Source organism: Cupressus sempervirens, chromosome 11 (genome assembly GCF_028749045.1).
Source record: "Cupressus sempervirens isolate cs-2001-9-10 chromosome 11, ASM2874904v1, whole genome shotgun sequence".
In the NCBI taxonomy this organism is placed as follows: Eukaryota; Viridiplantae; Streptophyta; class Pinopsida; order Cupressales; family Cupressaceae; genus Cupressus; species Cupressus sempervirens.
This window is the reverse complement of record NC_143128.1, coordinates 811,884,498-811,905,747: the sequence shown is the minus strand read 5'-3', so window position 1 is coordinate 811,905,747 and position 21,250 is coordinate 811,884,498. Positions and strand designations below refer to the sequence as shown.

The window sequence follows — 21,250 nt, the reverse complement described above, 5'->3', positions numbered from 1 at the left end:
AAATTGGACTATGTTAGAAAGTGGGGCAACATTACTATAGGTGGACTAGGACCTTGTTGGGTTACACCTTGTTGAGGAGTACTTTGTTGGGTATAACCTTGTTGAGAAGGTCCTTGTAATGTAACCATAGGTAGACTAGGACCTTGTTGGGTTACATCTTGTTGAGGAGTACTTTGTTGGGTATAACCTTGATGAGGAGGTCCTTGTAATTTAGCCGATAGGCTATTTGTGGGAACTTTGTTCCCGAAAATTCAATTTTTGACGAAAAATTTGCAAGTTGGCCAAAAAAGTTGTCAGTTTGGCCGGAAAATTAAAAATCCTTCTCGTTAATTATTTACCGGCCATTTTTTTTTTAACTCCCTCCACTTTTAATTCTTGTTTTGATATTTATTAGTTGTTATCTCCACTTTTAACTATTGTTTTTCTTTTTCTATTTATTAGTTGTGATCTCCACATTAGCTCATGTTGTGATCTATTCATTTAACTTTTGATTATTAAAATTGATCTAGATTTTAGTTTTAAATTTTTTATTTTTTTTTTAATATTAGTTTAATTTTTTCTTTAAATATTATTTTTTAGTTTCTATAATTTATTTAGTCAATAGAATATTTGCTAGACATATTATATTTTTGTATTTCTCTTATTAATTTTTCATAATAGATTTTTTTGATGGTTTTTTAAATAATATTTGATAAATTTACTTTAAATAAATAATATTTATTAATCTATTTAAAAGATTTTAGTAAATATTATGTTATTTAAATAAAAAATTATTAATAATCTAATTTGTTCACATAAGATTATATTTTAAATATCCACCTTTAACTATTGTTTTTCTTTTCTTATTTATTTAAAAAATAATTACTTTTGATTGTCACATTAGATTATATTGTGGTCTCTATTTATTAAACTTTTGATTTTTTAAATTGATTTAGGTTTTAGTTTTTAAATTACTTTAAATTATTTATTTTTATTAGTTTAGTTTTTTCTTTAAGTATTGTTTTTTCAGTTTCTATAATTTATTTAATCAATAGAATATTTGTTAGAGATGTCGCTATTTTTCATATTATATTTTTGTATTTCTCTTATTAATTTTTCATAATAAATTTTTTGATGGATTTTTTTTAGATGATTTTTTTTAATATTTGATAAATTGAATGTAATTGTAAAATCTTGAAATTATTGAACACATTTTTTAAGCAATATTCAAATTTCCTAAATATTGTAAATTTTATATCTATTTTTTAATCTTCAACTTTTTTATTTTTTTATTTTCATTTTTAAAAAACTTATATTTACATTATTTAATATTCATTCTACATTTTTTTCTTAAATCTCATCTCCTATCAGTGCACTGTTGCATGTACAAAAGCATGCGACTGCTAGTGTTACTATAGGTGGACTAGGATCTTGTTGGGTTACGTCTTGTTCAGGAGTACTTTGTTGGGTATAACCTAGTTGAGGACTATTTTGTTGGATTAACCCTTGTGATGTTGCACCTAATAAAGAACTTTGAGAAGAGGAACTTTGTTGAACGAGCCCTTGGGAAGGTGCAATATTTTGTTTCAAAAGACCACTTGATGGAAAAGAACCTTGTGAGGTTGAACCTTGTTGAAAAAGATGTTGTGGGGTTAATCTTAGCTGAGGAAATTATTGATCACTAGAGGTGTCCTTAAGTTGATTGAGATCAAAATTAGTAGGAAGCTTGACACCTTGTTTTGCAAGTACCATGAAATATCGCTCTTTATCTAGGTTTAGTATCATTTCCATTATATTATGAAACCTAGGGTCTTTCCTGGCTTTCTTAATCCCTGCTTCTATTGGTTCATCATCCATTGATTGTTTAGAGGACCTAAAACTTTCAATGGGCCAAGGATTCTCATAAGTATTTGTTTCTTCCATGTTGGTTTGTTGTTGTTGGGCTTTTAGTTTTTGAGCTCTTGTTTGAACTACCATATAATGGCGAAAGAGGAAATTGTTGATTGAAGGTTTTGTTATAGGACATAGAAACTTGCTATGATGTAGACAAAGAGGTCTCAAAATGTCAAATCTAGGTAAGTTTCTAGATGAAGGATGATAAATTCTGATAAGGAAACTCACTAAGATAAAATTTGTTCAACATTAGAAATTTAGGGATGAAAATTTTTGGGACGATAGACTAGAAGTATGAAAATGAGGCTCAAACTGGTTTTTGTTATCTGAAAGCTATAAAAAAAATTATCAAACTAGAAGGACAACTCTCTATTTTAATTTTTTGGTTGTTTTTCTGATTTTCTGAAGAAGAAAAATTGTTTGTTTTTATGATTTTTGGTCTTTTTTTGTTATTTCTTTTTATTTTTGGTAAGAAAGATATGCACACACATAAAACATGATGAATTCATAAAAGTCTTTCTAAAATGCAATGCACGAACACACCACAATCCTAGGTTGGTCAAGACAATATCTATTGAATTCCCACTTGGACTAGGTCCAACCGTGCTAACTCAGTGTGGATAGAACAATAACTTGGAGGCATTGATTCCCCCTTACAGTGCACTCACTTCTTGGGCACACCAAGCTAGGAACTCCAAGGATGATGAAATCCCAAGGAACCACTACTCCAAAACAAAGCCATGAGAGGTGTGGGATGTCTTTAAGAACCCTTAGCACCAGTAGATAGAAGGTTTTTGGCAATCTATAAAACAATATTTAGTAAGTGCATTCGTTTGGAAGGTTATGCATTCGGTAGCTTATACCTGTTAAGGGGATCCCTCAATCTACGAAGGATATGCTCTGTAGATTTTAACGCACCACATAGATACTAAGAGAGAATCACATCCCAGCATAACAATATTACAACCACTCCATGAAACTTTTGTTCCAATGGATTTTTATTTATAGTGGATCAGAAGAGCTTGACGTTAGCCCGTTATCACTTGTGTCGTTCACTCTCACTGGCTATGCTAAAGCCATTCTCAGGAGGCAGGCCCTCTAAAGATTAGTGTGAATTTTCTCTGACACCCAAGATCCATGAATGGCAAGGGGAGAGGATACTCCTTCCTACTAAAGTGGGTAAACATAGAACGTGGCTAGCCCACAAGACACAATTGACACGATGATATAATTTAAAGAAGACACACAAAAATGAAAAGCATGTTGTATTTTAAGCCCAAATGAAGATTATGGTTTAAATGTTAGAATGTTAGAAAACTGCAAGAACAAACAACTAGTTAAAATGTTAGAAATCTAAAAAAAAACTTTGGAAAAACTTTTTTGAAATGGAAACCTACTAAAAATGGAAACTTTCCTAAAACAAAAACCTACTACAAATGGAAACTTACTAAAAATGGAAACCTTCTAAAAACGGAAACTTTCCGAAATGGAAACCTACTACAAATGAAAATTTACTAAAAATGGAAACCTACTACAAATAGAAACTTTCCAAAATGGAAACCTACTAAAAATGGAAACTTTCTCAAAACAGAAATTTCCCAAAAATGAAAACCTACTAGAAATGGAGACATTCTCGAAATGAAAACTTGCTAAAAATAGAAACTTTCCAAAAATGGAAACCTACTAAAAAGAGAAAAATAAATCTTGTTTAAAATGGGGCAAGGCCCCACGATGGGCGCTAAAAATGTATGCAAATTTATGTGTCAATGCCTGAATATCAAATCTAAGTTAATAAATGCAAACATAATGAAGGATTGCAAATCAAAATGAAATCTTTAACTTTCCTTACCATATGCAACGTACCTCCATTGTCCTCCTAGTCATGAGTCTTCTTGATTTGTGAGCCCTCAAATTTTGATCAGCTCCCTTCTACAAGATTGCTTCAAGATGTTAAAGATTTATGAACTTCAATACTATATCAAATGGAATGATCCTAAAATAACTAAATATGAAGATGGATGATAATGCACATGGGTTGTAAAAATGGATAATTGATTGCTTGAGAATGATTCTAATGCTAATTTGAAATGCTATAATGAGTATGAATCTAGATATCGAAATGAGGAGATAGAGCTTCCTTTTATAAACTTTAGACAGAGCCTAGCCTAGGTGGCAACATCTCATGATGGAGAGATTATTAAGGACACACGAACGAATGAGATTGACTTGATTGAAGAGATGGAGGAAATCAAGTATTTTAGTTGAGTTATGAGAGGAAATTTAGGAAAAAGAAAGACACTTGGCAATCATCTCGTCAAGACCATTTTAGAGGACTCCAGTTCTAGAGAATTCTCCAAGGACAAGTGTCTCATGAGTCCTTGTTGATTGCATGAGGTGGATTAACTAACTCCAAGTTAGTAGAGGAAGAGGAAGAGAACTGTGAGGTTGAGTTAATCAAGGCCACATCTCCTATGGTAGTCCCATAAAATAGGACACATGGGTGAGGACAAATAAGTTTTTAAATTAAAATTAATTATTGGTGCAACTATGAGGTGGCATGTGACTTGGAGGACTGAAAGACTTAGTCATTACTTAATAAAATCATTTGAGAGACTTAGGATAATGTGATTGACTTAGGTGAATTAGTTTAATAAATTAAATAATTTATTAATACTAATAAACAAATAATATTAATTAAATATAGAAATATTTAATTAATTATTAGAAGTGAATTAACTTAATAAACTTAATAAATTGAATAATTTATTAAAGTTAATAGAAGAGGTTTTATTAATTAAATATTAAAATATTTAATTGATTGACTTGACAATTTTAAAGTGTATAGAGTACCGCTTGTGGGATGAAGGGGAATTAAAACTTTGGATGCTTTTGGAATTGTAAGTCTTTGTAGGATATCTATTGTAAGGATTGGTGTTGGATAGGATGTTTGGAATTATCCGATTCCTTTGGATCTTCTAGTTTTCTAAAAATGGATGCTTTCTTTTTCTTTCTTTTTTCCCTTTGGGGTGGGGGGGATGATTGTAAGGATTGGTGTTGGATAGGATGTTTGGGATTAATTGATTCTTTTGGATCTTCTAGTTTTCTAAAAATGGTTGCTTTCTTTTTCTTTGTTTTTTCCCTTTGGGGTGGGGGGTATGAAATCCTTGAAGCTTGAGGAACTGCCAAGGTTACCAAGAACATCAAGATCTTGTCACTGACATTTGCATAGCACTGACTCAAAACAAACACGCAAGGATTGCCCCGACATCACTCATGAATCCCCAAGGAATCGCATGCAATGACCTATTAGTAGCATCTAGAACAATGGCAAACTGAAACCCTCTAGGACAACACTTTCTAGGACAAAACAATTTCACATGAAGACTTTTTGAAGCGCATAGCTGGAAGAACTACAAATCATAATCAAACACAATTTGATAGAGAAACTAGGAAAACACAATTTGATAGAGAAACTAGGAAATGGGACCAGCTGAAGATTGACTACCACAGAATATATACAATCGACAAACCAAGATATTTACACAAGACCTCACTATAAAAAAGCTTAGTATGATAAGATAGCAAGACCAGAGGTTATAGTGAAACCAAAGAATATAGTACATCAAGTACATCAAATAGAATGTCTTAAGTTGATTATGTCTTAAGTTGATTATGATACAATGTGAGATTGTCATGATACAATACATTGTTCTGAATTTTAAGGTATGGGGATTTGGGATGGGATATTGATAGATAATGAGAAGGTTTGAGTACACATAGCGCCTAGAGCTGGATTTTCACCATGTTATACCCCTTCATAACATGATTGTTTATCGTTTTGATCCAAAATGTGTTTTAATTGGTTCTAAGTTATATTCGACATTGTTGTGTTGAATCCTTGTAAGCCTAAAGAGGGAATGGATCAAATAAAGAATATTTGTAAATAATTAGGTATTGGCGTCTTTAAATAGTATATGAACATGTTATACACCTTGCATCTAAAAACCAGCCATTGCAACATCTCTACTATAATGCTCTGACACATTTATTTCATATGTTATATCAAAGTCAAGTTCAACAAATAAAACATTTTGAGCTGATTGTGATTCCATTATCAAGGATGACACAGCCACCATTAAGACTGTTTTATTCAACTATTCTGTTACCACTAGCAGTGAATATATGGGTGTTAAGTAATGGGATGCTAACTAAATACACAATCTTTATTTTTTACGTTTTAGAAGAGAGTTATTCACATCTTTGTTGACAATAGGCCTTAATGATGCAGGACCGAAAATAGTAAATGTTCTAGATCTTTAATATGCTCATGATGTAGAGAACGACTATACTCAACATTCAACTTCATTGGAATAAGAACTTTAATAGAATCTTCCAGTATTAGTTGAGCATCCTCACTAAAAAGCTTTGTGAATAAATTATATATATTAGAAAATATTATCTATTTCAATTTTGTATATATATAATAAGATACATCAGAAATTGATCTAGTATCTGATAACCCTCCTGAATCCAATGTAGATCGATTCTCGACCCTTTTACAAATCAGATTTGCATTATTGACCTATGGAAGCAAGACAAGTCTGGACGCTAGAATTATCATGGGATAAAAAAAAAAGTCCTGATATGCCTTTGCCAAATCAACCTTCTACCAGAGGAGCATAAGTACTAAAATCAAACTCGGAAATGGAGCATTAAGATTGGGGAAATGGTTTTTATAGGGTAATAGGATAATTTTCTTTCCAAATGGCAGAAGGCTCTTCAATCAACTGCAAATAAGGAGACACGTAGAAACTATCTATTCTGCTAAAAAATATGCAGCTTGACCAAAGTGAATCACTCATGTCCATTACTGATGCATTAGTTATGCATAAGATTTGAAACCCCCAATGGAAATTAAAACAATTCAACCAGTTTATCAAATGGATAACATACTAAAATATGTACATTAGGGAGAGAAATCTTGCGACAACAAAATTCAACCAATTATAAAATGGATGTTTAACATATTAAACTATGGGCATCAAGGGAAAAGAAAAAATATTGGTTCGTCAACGAAAAGGTATTATAGACATATTGGAAGTACTTTGGCAATATTTCCAATCAACATGCATCTTCCCAAACAATGTCAACGTCACATACTCAGTCAAACGTGACATACTTTTTTATACAACATGCAATCAAACAACACCAGCACGCATACTTGGCACCGCATACTTCATATTTTATCACACACATATTTCAACTTAAATCTCAACTTGTCAAACATAAAACTCCACTTTTTTCCTGAAGCAACCTATCAACATTTATGTCTCCTAAAGTAACAAGTCACTCAATAAACATGAGTCACAGTTGCATTAATATTCATCCGGCCCTGTAACAGCTGCAGAAAATAGAACACATACTGTTTTTATACTCAGCCGTCTGTAACTTACAAAAATTTGATATATATTACAGAATCTATTGTCCTCTGACATAATTTGAACACATGGAACCCCTTGAATTTAAACAAAAATTCCAGGAAAAGTTAAAAGGAAAACCAATAAATATCTGCATGTACAGCTTCAGATGGATAACATACAGGTACTCAAGGTCACCACCCATGACTAGCGACATCACATCCAAGCCTACAAAGAATTGTATGCAATTGTACGAACTCTGTTGTCTTCCAACATCATTTGCGGTAAAAAAAAATGAAACCCTAAAAACCAGAAAAAATCTGGAGACAACAAAAAATTGCATATCTCAACTGAGTCTATACATAACTCTGCCTCTTTCACAAAGTCTCATTGCCTACAAGCATATAAATTATATTTACACATCATTTTGTAATCCCAGCTACCCAAATCTTTGACAAGATCCTGATGCACAAAAGAAAAAATTCATAATTACAACAGAGGGTAAAAAGAAGTAAAAGCTGGCTACTAATCAAGGCTACATAACAACTGTAAACAAAATGGTAGCAACTGAACCTTAAGGGGTGTTGTCTCGGCCCTAAAAGAAAAGAAACATCTCTTGGAACAAAAGAATTAATCTTATATCAATTGCTTAAGTAAAGTTTCTGTTGTCAAATACAAAAAGCTACAGTAAAAGGGCATGTTTAGCCAACATTAAAACCATCATCTAAAATCTCCATAGTAACAGAACTGGGGCATTCGTGAAAGCATCAAGTAGACTGCCTCTAAGCAGACATTCTCTTCAAACTGAAGCTCAAACAAAAAATAATCCAATTCTTATGTCAATTCCCCTTATCATGTGGTTTATCTTCCTAAACTCTCTTACACATTCCACACCCATTGTCAGTGCCTGTAATATTTGTTTTTAAACCAGTAAAAATTGTTTTAAGCTATTAAACGTTAAGATTCTAAAATGCAGCATCTTCGTAATAAAAGCTACATTTCTAAAATTTTGCTATTTGCAGCAATTTATTTCTTCTTCCTTGCGAAGAAAGCATACCTACAATGTAGATCCAGAAGCCCCCTTGATGGGACCGCATCCTAAAACTTATTAACTCAAGGTCAAATTTCTAGGAACTTCCTACCATGTAATATAATATTTGATTTAAACTAAATAAATCTTCTCAGTTAAACAAAACCTAATTGCAAATAAAAGTCCTGCAATTCTATTAAGCATCATCTTCATAGAGGTTGTATTTCTACAAAAAGTCTGGAGAATAAAATTCTTTCATCTGTTGAAAAAACGAACAAATGTCAAACAGAGAATGTACATGCTGAATAATAGCAATTCCCCAGAAAGGTTAAAAGTCGCGCTTTGCAGAGCCATTGACAGGCCAAAATACATCTCAATCAAGTTCAAACAAATGCAATCTACATTGCACCTTTACAGTTATTCCGCAAACTTTGTACAGTCTTTATTGCATTCACAAGAAGACTTACTATATTTTGGCCCATCAGATATTGCCAAAGCAAAAGGGCACCTCTCACATATATGCTTGCTTTCTGTTCAATTTAAGAACACTACAAACATGTAAACTACAGAATTTACAACACAGAATTTAAATAAAAACATTTCTTTACCCATATACACCGGCTGGTACTTTCCTTATGTACCATGTCAGAAATGATAGTACTGCAACACTAATTTGATCATAGCCAATATTTTGTCATGAAATCAACTATACAATGTCCTCGTGTACATATCTCAACAGGAATTTACAAGTGATGCCGAACGCATCCCATTACGCCTTTCTGCAAACATATCAATAGAATAAACTGTTAGTAAGTACAAAACATAGAACAAGCATTAATAATCTATTCAGATGATTCATTTTTTATTTTCAGTTTGCAATACCTCCAGCTGTAATAAGCTTTTCAACACGAGCGACTATGTGCTTTCCATATGTATACTTCTTTAGGGCGTTTAAATGCACCTTAATACGTGACAAAATAAATTCACGCTGTTGGTCATCACAAGTTTCCAAAACCTTTTGCACTACATAATTTGCAAATTGATCTTTCATCATTGCCTGCTAATACAATGCCAAAACGTCAGAAACAGATATTCTATAATAAGTTTAATTAATCATTAAAAGCAGAAAACCATTGTAAACAGTGACGTAAAAATTGCAACTGAACCTTCAATAAAAAGTGAAATCTCCTTTGCTACGAAACAGTCTAAACCCATAGATTTTTTGTCATTTCTGATATACAATGACAATTGGATCACTATTAACAAGTAGCATAGCACAGTAAAGAAGTAGAAATTTCATCTGTAAAACACACCAGTCAGTGCTAAATGATCAAAACTTCCTGAAGACAATCCTATATCAAAGTATTGGGCAAATAACTAGGAACCAAAGGCATTGCCTGAAAAACTAGATTACAGTCCTTAATCTTTCAATCCATTAACAAGGTATATTCCAAATCACATCAAACTATTCTTCTTTGGAGATCCCTCGTAGTTTCTACCAGCATTTACTTAAATACGAAATCATTACAAGGTCCTACAAATTCTTTTTCTAATTCTTATCATTATTTAATCATCGACATAATGCAAGTGCCTTCCCACTTGTGTTGGCTTGGTGCCTCCCAAACAAATTCAGAATATGAGTGAGCCAAAAAAGTCAGTATTAAAAGATCAAAACTTGCCACAAACAATCTCATATCAAAATATCAGGCAAATGACTAGAAATGAAAGGCATCGCCTGAAACCTACATCATAATCCTTAATCTTGCAATTCATTAACAAGATGTTCCATTCCCACATTAAACTAGTCTTCTTTGGAGATCCCTCATAGTTTCTAACTTTCTACCATCATTTACGTAAATATGAAATCACCACGAAGTCCTATAAATTCTTTTTCTAATTCTCATCAGTTTTAAATCATATAAGTTATCCAAGTGCCTTACCAATTGTGTTGCCTTTGCACCTCCCAAATAAGTTAAGAACATCATATTTTTCCTTTCAGAGATAATGAAATATAACCCTTCATCTTATCATCTATCAGCTATCAGAGATGAACAAATGTGCCTTACTAAACCTATCAGAAAATATTTCCATTAAAGCTAACAGAGAGCCAGTTAAGTTATCGTTTTCCAACTTAGGCAATCAAAAGCCTATGCAGAACCCTTCAAATAAATCAAAATGACTAATCCCAAGAAGTCAGATATGATGGCCACAACCCCCCCCCCCCCACTTTTTTGGAGTAAAAACATGGAACAACTTTACTTTGGCCCAAAAAAAAAGAACCAAAAATAATTGTAAATGAAGAATTCTACAAATTTTATGTAATCCATTAAGTAAAACTACTGGAAGAAGACTGACCTGAAGGGGTTCATTTTCATCTGTTGAACCAAGCATCTCACCAATCAATATCTGTCGCTCAGCTGGCCCTCCAAATTGTAAGCATTTTTCTATAACATTCGATGCAAATTTCTGTTGACTCATTTGAACTATTTGTCCCGCTAGTTTCTTAATTACAGCAGCCCGCTCATGTGGCTTACCATGTTCAAGAACATGCTGCCACATAAAAAGCCATAAAAAACATCGATCAAAACTTGTGGAACACTTAACAAGAAACACATTATAGTAATATGATCACTGCTCGCTAAATACACCTTACAAAAAAAAAGCTAGTAGTGTAGGTGTAAGAAAACACTATTTAGTTATTATTCTATCCAAATGAAAGTGACTCACATGCAAATCAGGCTAAGTTGCTGGTTCGGATTCTGGTATGGATGCAGGTTCGAGATTCTGGTTTGAAATTCGTCTAAATTTTTTTGGGCTTGGGTTCGGATTGGTTTTGGGTCCATCCGTACAAAAACATATGTTTTTAAAAAATATGCATGTGTGTGTATATATATGCAACAAAAAATAAATCCATACTTGAATCTGCTAATAGTAAAGGAACATAGCAAAATACACCACCAAATCTATGTTTCAGTTCAATAGGACATTAATTGCATCATTTAGCCATACATACAACTTGATACACTTGCTTGGTCACATGCATGGAAAATATTTCTATATCAAGGGGACAGTTTGAGAATGGTAGGAATTGTCAAAAGATAAGTGCAGTTATCTGAATTTCAATTGTGTATTGGTTAGAGCATTTCTAACCAGGCTATATCAAAAGTTGAGATGAAAATTTGAAGTCCCTGATTCAAAGATATCATATATTTTTAAAGACATTCCTCTATAATCATCAATTTAGATGTCACCTATTGTCAATTTGGATTTCCTTTATAAGCAAGTTTTCATTTTCATACACAAATGCATAAATGACATATGAAGATCTTCTTTGGTCTTTTTAGTGGTCACAATAGGGTTGGGAGGATTAAAAAAACACTTTAAAAAAGTCTTAAAAAATGTTCCGAGACCGAATTCAGCCCAGTTCTACATAGAAAATTCTTCAAAATCCACTGCAAATTCTGCCCGGGTCCCTTTGACAGAAATTGCATCAAATTCGTAGCTCTGGAAGAGAATTTGGAGAGAATTTGACAAGGACCAGAGTTTGTACGGAACTGAGGGTTGCTGGAGAGAATCTGGTAACTTAGAAATCAGGCATCATTTTAAAGAAATCACAACAATAGGATGAGACCTTTAGTATACTTGATAGCAGACACAATATAGACTCCAATTCTCATTGGTTCCCACCAATAAATCTTACAACAATTAACTCATGATATAGGTCAGCATAGACCCCCTGTTTTGTTATTGTTCTCTATTTGAATGAAAGTTGCCAATATGCAAATCGGATATGATTAAAAATCAAATCAATATTTCAACAGATTCACTGTAAAAATTTAGATTGAATTGACTTTTTGTACAACAAACCTCAACTTAGTTAAAAGTTAAAATGATAAAATAAGAGTGTGTTGATTAAAAAGATCAATCAAGCAGGCATTTAAAACTCATATTTTCAGGTGTCCTCCATTAAGATTATGGAGAGGGAATATCTGTAGCAGAGATGGGACAAATAGATAAATTGTTTTTGAAAAGCCTAATACAAATCACAACTTAATCTCGCCAGTAAAATGTTGCCATAAGAAGAATTCCATCATACTTTTGCAGTTTCCCACTCGTAAATCTCTTTACATTCTCATGCAAAACTATGAAACTGTTTTCTTCTTTTTAATTATTAATATTTCCATTAACTACTACAAAAAGCAGAACATCTAGTGGTCATCAATCAGACTTCACATCCAATAGAAAGAAAGGGGAAGGGGTAACTCTAACAAAAGGGGGTTAGAAGTTAGAAAGTTCAGAAAGCATAATGGAGGCAAATAGGCATAGAGAAAAATTCTACAATGCATACTCTAGGCACTGAAGATGCCCAAAAATACTTGCACTGAGTGATTAAAAACATTGGTTTTAAATTGAATACGGTCGTCGCCCAAAACTTTTCTTCTCACTGTCATGGATATTGGAAACTTAATATAAAAGTTAAAATTCATTTAACGGCTTATACATTGCTTGTGATAGTAGAAAGGGACGTTTTGGAATATTAAAAAGCTTTCATCCTTTTTCCTCCGCATTCAAGAAGCCAGAAGTTGGATCATTAATTTAAAAAAGTTCAAGTTGCTTAGGATAGTAGAAAGTTTTAAAGTAAAATTAAGTTGAAAGAGCCATCAGCCTTTCAAATATTGTACTTGCAATAGTTAAAGCAATCCTGAACTTAAGGGAAAAGTAGCCCTCACAATCAGAAGTTAGATTCATTTAGAGGTAGGCAGGCAGCATAGATGCGAAGCTGGTATATATGCATTTGACTAGGAAAAATAAATTTCTATGAATGGTCAAATCCTAATTGCAGTTTGAAATCTTGGCAAAAGATTCATTGTTGACAGACTAGTATGGCAGAGAACATGATATACCACAATTAGCTTCAGGACACTACAAATAAAACTTGGACTCGGAATTCATCTTTATAAAACAGACTTCGCAAGTTTTTAAATTGCAAACCTGTATCACATAATTTCCATACTGGTCTTGCGCAAGAGTGCATGCAGCTTGCATGATCTCATCCATCATAATGCTCTGTATATTTTCATCTGTACAGTGTTCCAGTACTCTCTGTCACCATTAAAATTTAAAAATGAGTCAGCCCACGATGGAAAGTTCTGACTAATATTAAATAAAAATGATAACTGTTACAAAATTCTGGTTCACCTGAATTACACGACAACCATATGGATGAGTCGATAATGTCACAACTTGATTAAAAAAGGCTGAAATAATGAATTGTATCCTATCTTGAGGGATGCATTCAATACACTTCTGGATAACATGGTTCCCATTTTGATCTCGCACACATCGCATAACATGTCCATCAAGTTCCAAGACAAGCTCCGTTTGCTGGTCTATATCAACAACCTCAACAGCCTGCACTACTATTTCAACATCAATGATTGCCACATGCCATATTGACTCTAGATATGATTACGATACAGCCTAAACACTCCAGAGAAGTGTTAGAACATATCATGATTACACGTGCAAGATGAAAAATTAAGTTTTTATTTAGTGCCTAGCTGTTGAGATATTAATAAAGTATCTAACTGTTGTATTCAAAAACAGTTATCTTCAATGGGTTGCTATAAATCTTGAAACACAAGAATCTTGAGAAAAAAACACTAAAAATAATTAAGGCAAATAAGATGTTGATGAGGCAAGCAATTTAGTAATTGTTATCTATACCATTGCTCAACCCGCCCTTACCTTCTGAATGACTCTACAGCCATACATTTGAAGACTAAGTGTTAAAACATGACCAGAAAGGAGATTTGCCAGATCACGCCTTTGCTTGGCAGTGCCATGCTCAAAGAACTAAAAATAAGAACCAAGATGACATTAGTTTCACATCACTTCTGTTTCACACTTTAAAAGCAAATGAGAAGAGTAATTTGTCATTATGGTTTGGAATTATGCTGTAATAGACCAAGGTACACACAGTCCATACATACCTTCTGCAAGACATAATTTCCGAAAACATCTGTCATAAGAACCAAAGCATGAGGAAAGATTTCCTTAAATACCATGTTCTTTTCATCAATGCTTGCCGTTTCAAGTTTTTGTTGAATAAAACGGCTGCCAATCTGATCAGCACTGTAAGCACATTCAAATTAATTTAGATTTTTTTCCTTAAAAATAACCTAAAACAGATCACACAGACCAAACAATTCATCAAGATACCTGAACTCGACAACATATCCAACAATATCTAATAATTCAGAACATCTGTTTTTGTTATTCTTGAACTCTTCCAGCAAAGATGAACCTATACTGCCTCCATTTTCAGATTGCCATGAAACAACTGCTCCTCCAGACGAGCCTTTTGAACCAGAGTGACGGAGATTTCGTTCATTATGCCTAACAGGTGAACTCCCAGGTCCCATTGAAGAAACAGGTGGCATAGAAGTTCCAATAGGGCTACCCACATATGGCATGCTAAAACCAAAAGGATTGCCATAGTATCCTGAACTTGTATTGCCACTTCTGCCTAGATATGGCATACCATACTGTGATTGCTGTTGAGAGATCAAAGCACTCAAATAAGCTTTCTGGAGTTCAATTAAATCAACATAAGAACCACCGGTGTAATTCCTTGGTATGGCAGAATCATTCAAGCCTGTAGCCATCCGTGCAGCATATTCAGATGTTCTCTGTAACTGCTGCATGTGAAATGCATCCATGATTGGCAACTGGTATCCGGGCCCCATTTGTCCCCTATACAAATTTTGTAGATCTAAATTTCCCTCTGATGCTCCACCAGATAAATTACCAGCTGTAGCTCTTGACTCCATGCTAGCAGCTGCAAGTGCAGCAGCTGTAGCAACATTATCATACATGGGAGGCAAGTTACCAGCTACAGAATAATTATTCATCATGGGTGACAAGAGCATCGGATTTACTGGATATGCACTTAAGCCAAAATTAGGAAAACATGAAAGTGGGTTTTGATATTGTCCACTGGAACATTCTCCATTAGACACACCAGTAGTTGATACTGCACCATACAAGTTGGGCATATTAACATCTCCCAATCCTTTGTTGCTTTGATTTTGTGCAGAGTAGGAGTGGTTATGTGCTTCAGTCAAAGTAGGTGTTTTGGCTAACTCAGGTTGTGGTTTTGCTATATGTGAATTGTGTGTATTTTGTACAGCTGGATGGTGGTATGAGTGATCTTGAGTTTTTAAGCTTTCCTGGTCAACTTGTGATTTGACATGTTTAAGGTCTTCGGCAAAAGATGTACCATTGGATGCTACACTCAGAGATGACAAAGCAGCAGCAAGCTCAGCTGATTCTGCAGAAAACCTATTATATGAGTCATGGTTGACAATGCTCTGCTTCTCAGATATTGGATAGTTACCAGAATTTATATTTGGACCAGGATTAGCTAACCCTGTGGTCCCTTGCTGGGGTTCTGGAGTTGGATTTCTTGAAAGAGATGCACCTACTGCAGATGCAAAAGTTTGTGAAGATTGAGCCCCAACACTTTGAACTCTAGGAAGACCTGGGGTTGCAGACCGAGACCGCATGCCTTCTATTATTGCTACTTCTGTGTTAGATAGAGCCTCAGCAGCCAAAGCCATCTGATCAAAGTCACCATCTTGTGCAGCTCTACTAGAAGGTCTAGAAAAATGTCCAGAAATTGTTGTAGATCTTCCAAGATCTTCCTGCAAGAAAGAGCAACAATTGTATTGGGCTATGCTAGCTAAGCTGTTAAAAATCAATGCAAATGAAAAGCAAAATTATGTCAAATAGTGACTTTCTACATTTCCTTCTACAGTACAAACTCTTACCATTTCCTTCTTCTGTACAAATTCCTAGTAAATATTAATCAAACAGCAAGCCTTTGTATCAAAAAGAGGGATCAAAAAGAATCTCCACTCCATATGGGATCATCAATAATATTAAGTGAACAGCTGAATACAATTGATAATTCTGTAAATAGTGGGATGAAAAAGAATCCTCACTTTTTTTAAGCAAAAGACCATTGATTACCAGAGAGCTATCATCAAATAACTTTTGTTTCCATTTATTTCCATGAGTATAAGAGTACTAATACATCAAAGCAAAGCTTTCATTGGCACAGGTATTAGACCTAGATAAATGTCCTATTCAGAAAACAAGCAACTACACATGGATGTGATTATCCCCTAAAATAAACAAGTGAAACTGCAACAAATAAGGAACCCAGAGATAAAATTTAATAGTATTTGGCATTTGTGAGAAATCTGTAGCACCAACTATTACTTTCATAAAAAGTATTTGTCCCAAGACTCCAAACTAACTCAGAGGTGTCATCATCAATACTGAATTTAAATTCAACCATAGAAATCCTTTAAACAGAATATACACTGTACAAATGAACAATACAAACCAAAAGACAAACATTTCTAAGTAAACGCCAACAGCACATAAACTTTGATTTGGAACAGATGTCTCTAAGCTCTAGATTAACACTTCACCAAGCAACCACAACTGAAAGCAGAAGTTCTACTTCAGGTAAGAGTGAGCTTCCTAGAACACTTCAATGAGAACTAGCCCCAAGTTCACAAGATACAATTTTCTAACCTGCTACTCCAACAAAGCCCCCGTCTCCTTAACAAGAAGCACTACATCAGAAAACTCAAAAAGGAACATCCGATCAAAGTTGACATTTGCTCTTCTAGGAATCAAATTGACTTTTGTTGAATCCAACAATAACATATAATTTATTCCACAATTTTATGCCCACAAGAGTTGCACTTTTCTTGAGCCTGATTGATATGTATGGATATGTGACATCTGAAATATGGAAGTAATATCAATTTCCCATTTCACCACTTCAACCTTAGGAAAAATGATAAATAGTTATATACTGACACACACATTTCATACTCTGAATCAACATAAAAGTTCAAGAGAGCAATTGTAAATTAAACTGCACACCCACTGTAGGATCATCAACAAATAACATAATGCCAGCACGCCATCCACAAATAGAAGATCCAGTCCTGCCAGCTTTTTGGTTTTTCTGGCATACAAGAAACAAAGCTCCTAATAACTGCCACAATCCGAACAGAAACAGATATATTGTGACACAACAGATCCTTAAATTATCAGCTAGATCATTGTTGAAAGCAACTCGAATTTTTAAATTTTAAAACTTGTTTCAGTTCATCTTGAAGTACTCTATGTAAATAAATTTGTTGTAGTTATGAGAGCATTGAGTAGTAACAATTGAGGGTTCAATGATAACCATTGCCTACATGATGAAATGGCTGAGAAGGGCACTCAAAGATTATGAAGAAGGTAACTACAACACCAAGAGAACAAAGGACCTGTCATCAATGATGATTTTCCAATCCCTAATCTTTTCCTTGCTGTTACACAGAAGTCCACATAAACCCCATAAAAGTAGATTGCGAGAATTTCAGCCGGGAAATAGTTAAGGTAAGGAAGGTAATTTGAGAGATCAGATTTCCACAATCCATTGCATAATATATTTGTTTCTGGATTTGATTGTGTAGAGATTTTTACCATCAATGTTTCGAATCACACTACGTGAATTTGTTTTGCATCTCTTGCTCTCTTTTCATCCTGATGATGGATCACGTAGTGTGATTCGAAACGTTGATGGTAAAAATCTCTGCACAATCAAATCCAGAAACAAATATATTAAGGTAATTTGAATTTGTCTGTGTTGTTAGGGATGACAGAAACAGTTTCAAAAAGTAGGTAGCTGGTTTTTATAAGGTTGTAATGTTCTAGTTCTTGACCCTACTGTAGAGGTGCAACTTTAGTAGCAGTAGTCTGATTGGATTGTACCAAACTCAGGCCTACCCAACTTCAAGAAATGTCTGCACTCTGCACTTCACTAATGGCTAGTCATCACACAACTTCCATTTAAATCATTCATAAGAACGCTTTGAAAAGCATTTCCTCTACTCCAACGTGTACAATTTTTTCATACTTAACCTTTTCCTTCTGCTATCTGTATTTTAAATTTTTGCATGTCAGACAAACAAGTCTGTTAAAAGATAAACATTTTGCTATTATCTTTTTATCCTTCAGGTTCCTATAGTATAACAGTTTATGTCCTCTTTTATAGTCTACATGCAATTAGATTGCTCATTTGCTTGTAAAATGATACTGATTTAGGTTTGAGTTGAATACACAGAATAGATGGATGTATGGTCAAGGAAGAAATCAAGCATGTTGCCTTACAATGTGCTACAAGCAAGACAAGTTTCTACAGCATTGTTCAAATTCAACAAACGTCGCAGAGAATCTTTTGAGAATGAATTTGAGCAACCAATTTATAAATTTTACATGAAAAAAGGTATAGAGGAAAGGGTACAATCTCAATTTTCTGAACTTTCCCCACATTGTTTCTTACCGTGTTAAATTCCTGTGTTGATTCTCCTCCATGATGCTAGCTTCAGTCTTTATTTTCAGTCTATGGAAACTACTTCACAGATCCTACCATTTAAGGCATCCTGACTTGAAATACAAGTAGGTTCCTAATGAAATAAAAGTTTAACAATTTTTTACATTCCTAGTATGTTAAGCTTCACGTTAATGAGTTCGGAATTGAATTAATATCCTAATTATCATTACTCTTGTGTCTGCCAATTTAACACAAAAGAAGGCCTTCAAACAACATTATTTTTCAATATAAGAATTTCTCCTTGGGAAACAATGAGTATCAGTAAACCTTTAGATATTGCCCGTAATGGCAATCTCAATATTCATCAGCGTGCTTGTAAGGTCTAAAAATGTAAAGTGCTTAACGTCAAGATGATCCATTTTTTAATCCAAGCAAGGGTTTAAGAATTCCATTTGATGTCGTCTAGAATACTGAAGCAATTACATAAAATATCCTGCATCATTTTGTTGAAATCAAAACAGTATAGTGTGAACCAAAAAACTGATGAAACTTTTAAGACATCCGACAGATGACAATAGTTGAAATGTTATATGCAGCATTACTCGCTACACATAAAATAAGCAAAAGATTCAAGGGGTGCAAGGAACGAGAGAAAATACGTATAACATTTAAAACATACTAATGGCAATCTAGTGGCGAAACAGTTTTAGTTTTCAGACAAGTAGCTTGCAGAAATCAGCAAAAGGTATTAAGAGAATAAATTAACTCGAGAGATGTTATTAAGGTCCACACAAATAGTTTCGGATACACTTGTTCAAAACCGGCCAAGCTAGTTGTAAAGAATAAACCAAATCAAGGAAGCAATGTTTGATACTCTTATTCATTGGAGAAAGTGTTAACAAGAAAACCACCATTTTGCGCAATGAGTCGTATCTTGATGCAATATTAAAGCAGAGCTTAAACAAAACAAAACTACCTGAAGAACATCTGCAAAACTTTTCCGTCGAGAACCCAGTCCTCGAGCAGACAAGCCAATCAAACCATCATCACCTCCCTCAAGCCATTCCGCAGAGCTTTGCCGCAGCAAGCCACCTCTAGGAGACAAAGATTCATTCTCCTCCCTGTGCGTCGGAAGCACGGGCTGTGTAGAGAAAAGAGACTTGCTGTTCCCGTCGGTAAAAGGCCTGACTTTTCTCCTGTCGCCGATCCCGCCATGCCCCCCAGCCCCGGTGGCCTGCAGTCGTTGCACAAACCTTCCATCCTCGCGTGAAATAAGAGGAGGAGGCAACCTCGGATTAAGATTAACATGAGAATAGTAGTACTCCAAATAAGCAGGATTGGATCTGATGTCCTCCTCCGAAGTTAGGCCATTTCCTAGCCGAATATCATTATTAACCTCAAAGCCATTGCCAAACAGCCCGCCCACAGCCGCCAACGATCCCTGTACACTAGGCGGTGCACTGCCGCTGCGGTACAAATTCAATTCCCTCTCCCTCTCGCTAGACTCCAGAAGATTCTGATCTCGCAGCAGCATTCCCAACTCTTTAGCAAACCCTTCCCCATAGCTATCCTGTATGGACATACCGGGGGACCTAATGTTATCCCCCAGCGCGCCTCCCATTCCCAAGCTAGACAACATCCGCAGGGGACTTTCAGTCACCATACCGAAATCCACAGGACCCCACACTCAAAGACTGTACAATACATAAACTAATGGGCGAAGCCTAAACAATTGGCGTCGATAACTCAGTCGAGGACATATCATCTAAAAAACCGCTCTCGACCCTGTCGTCATCATTCTCAAACCCTAAGAGCTCTCCCCCAAATGAATCACAGCTTCTCCATCTCAAAATAATCTCGCATCGGAATCCGAATCCAAAAAATCAGTTATCCATCACCCGCCATCAAATTTGGCCCAAGTTTGCCATAAATAGCCACGGAAAGGGAGCCCAGCAAACCGTTAGCTGCACAGCGTTCGGACAAACTTAAATCTCCAAATTTATCACGCTCAGTACACAGCTGAGATTCTTCACAAAAAAAAAAAAAAAAAAATTATCCAGGCGTGCAAACAATGTTATTGCGCCAGCGGGCCCTTGCCGTTTTGGATTTTATCAGAGTTACTGGACCAGGGTTGACGCCATGCCTAGGGTTTGTATTGCCCATGCATCCATCCTAGGGTTCCCTCAGAACCAAACTAACCCGGGGTTAAGCTCACCCGACCCTCGAGTTAGGGTTTAATGATTGAGTTATCCGATAAACGAGCATCTTGAGGAAGCCTTTATGTCAGTGCCGACTTGGGGTCAAAGCATATTCCAGCCTGCCACGTGGCCACTTCATGAGTGGAGAGATCGGGCGTTCATTGTGGCATCCTACGGCCCAGAATGCACCATCATCTCTACGTGCATGTTTTTCCTCTCTCTTTTTCACCTTTTTTACCGCCGTCACAACTGATAGTTTACCCCTCGGTGAAATCGTAAACCGCCGCATCCACGTTACGCCCGAGGAATCGGCATACGTGGCAGTGGG

The 21,250-nt window shown here is 35.0% G+C and overlaps 1 protein-coding gene across 2 annotated transcripts; it reads right to left on the bottom strand.

Moving 5' to 3' along the window:
• Positions 1 to 7,280: 7,280 nt before the first annotated feature.
• LOC149532037 (pumilio homolog 1-like) lies at positions 7,281 to 20,976 on the bottom strand. 2 transcript variants are annotated; one of them, XR_016359225.1, is made up of 10 exons: positions 19,701 to 20,940; positions 14,542 to 16,025; positions 14,313 to 14,454; positions 14,068 to 14,175; positions 13,519 to 13,731; positions 13,312 to 13,422; positions 10,675 to 10,869; positions 9,202 to 9,376; positions 8,928 to 9,098; positions 7,281 to 7,751 (listed from the first exon to the last, which is right to left on the bottom strand). XR_016359225.1 is itself a non-coding variant. In XM_089811769.1 (9 exons), exons 1-9 carry the CDS (start codon positions 20,385 to 20,387, stop codon positions 9,052 to 9,054), a joined length of 3,162 nt encoding a protein of 1,053 aa, XP_089667895.1. In that variant the 5' UTR covers positions 20,388 to 20,976; the 3' UTR covers positions 8,490 to 9,051. The 2 variants fall into 2 exon arrangements, 1 of the variants encoding a protein (XP_089667895.1); XM_089811769.1 differs by lacking the exon at positions 7,281 to 7,751 and having other exon boundaries at positions 8,490 to 9,098; positions 19,701 to 20,976.
• Between the last annotated feature and the right edge of the window lie 274 nt (positions 20,977 to 21,250).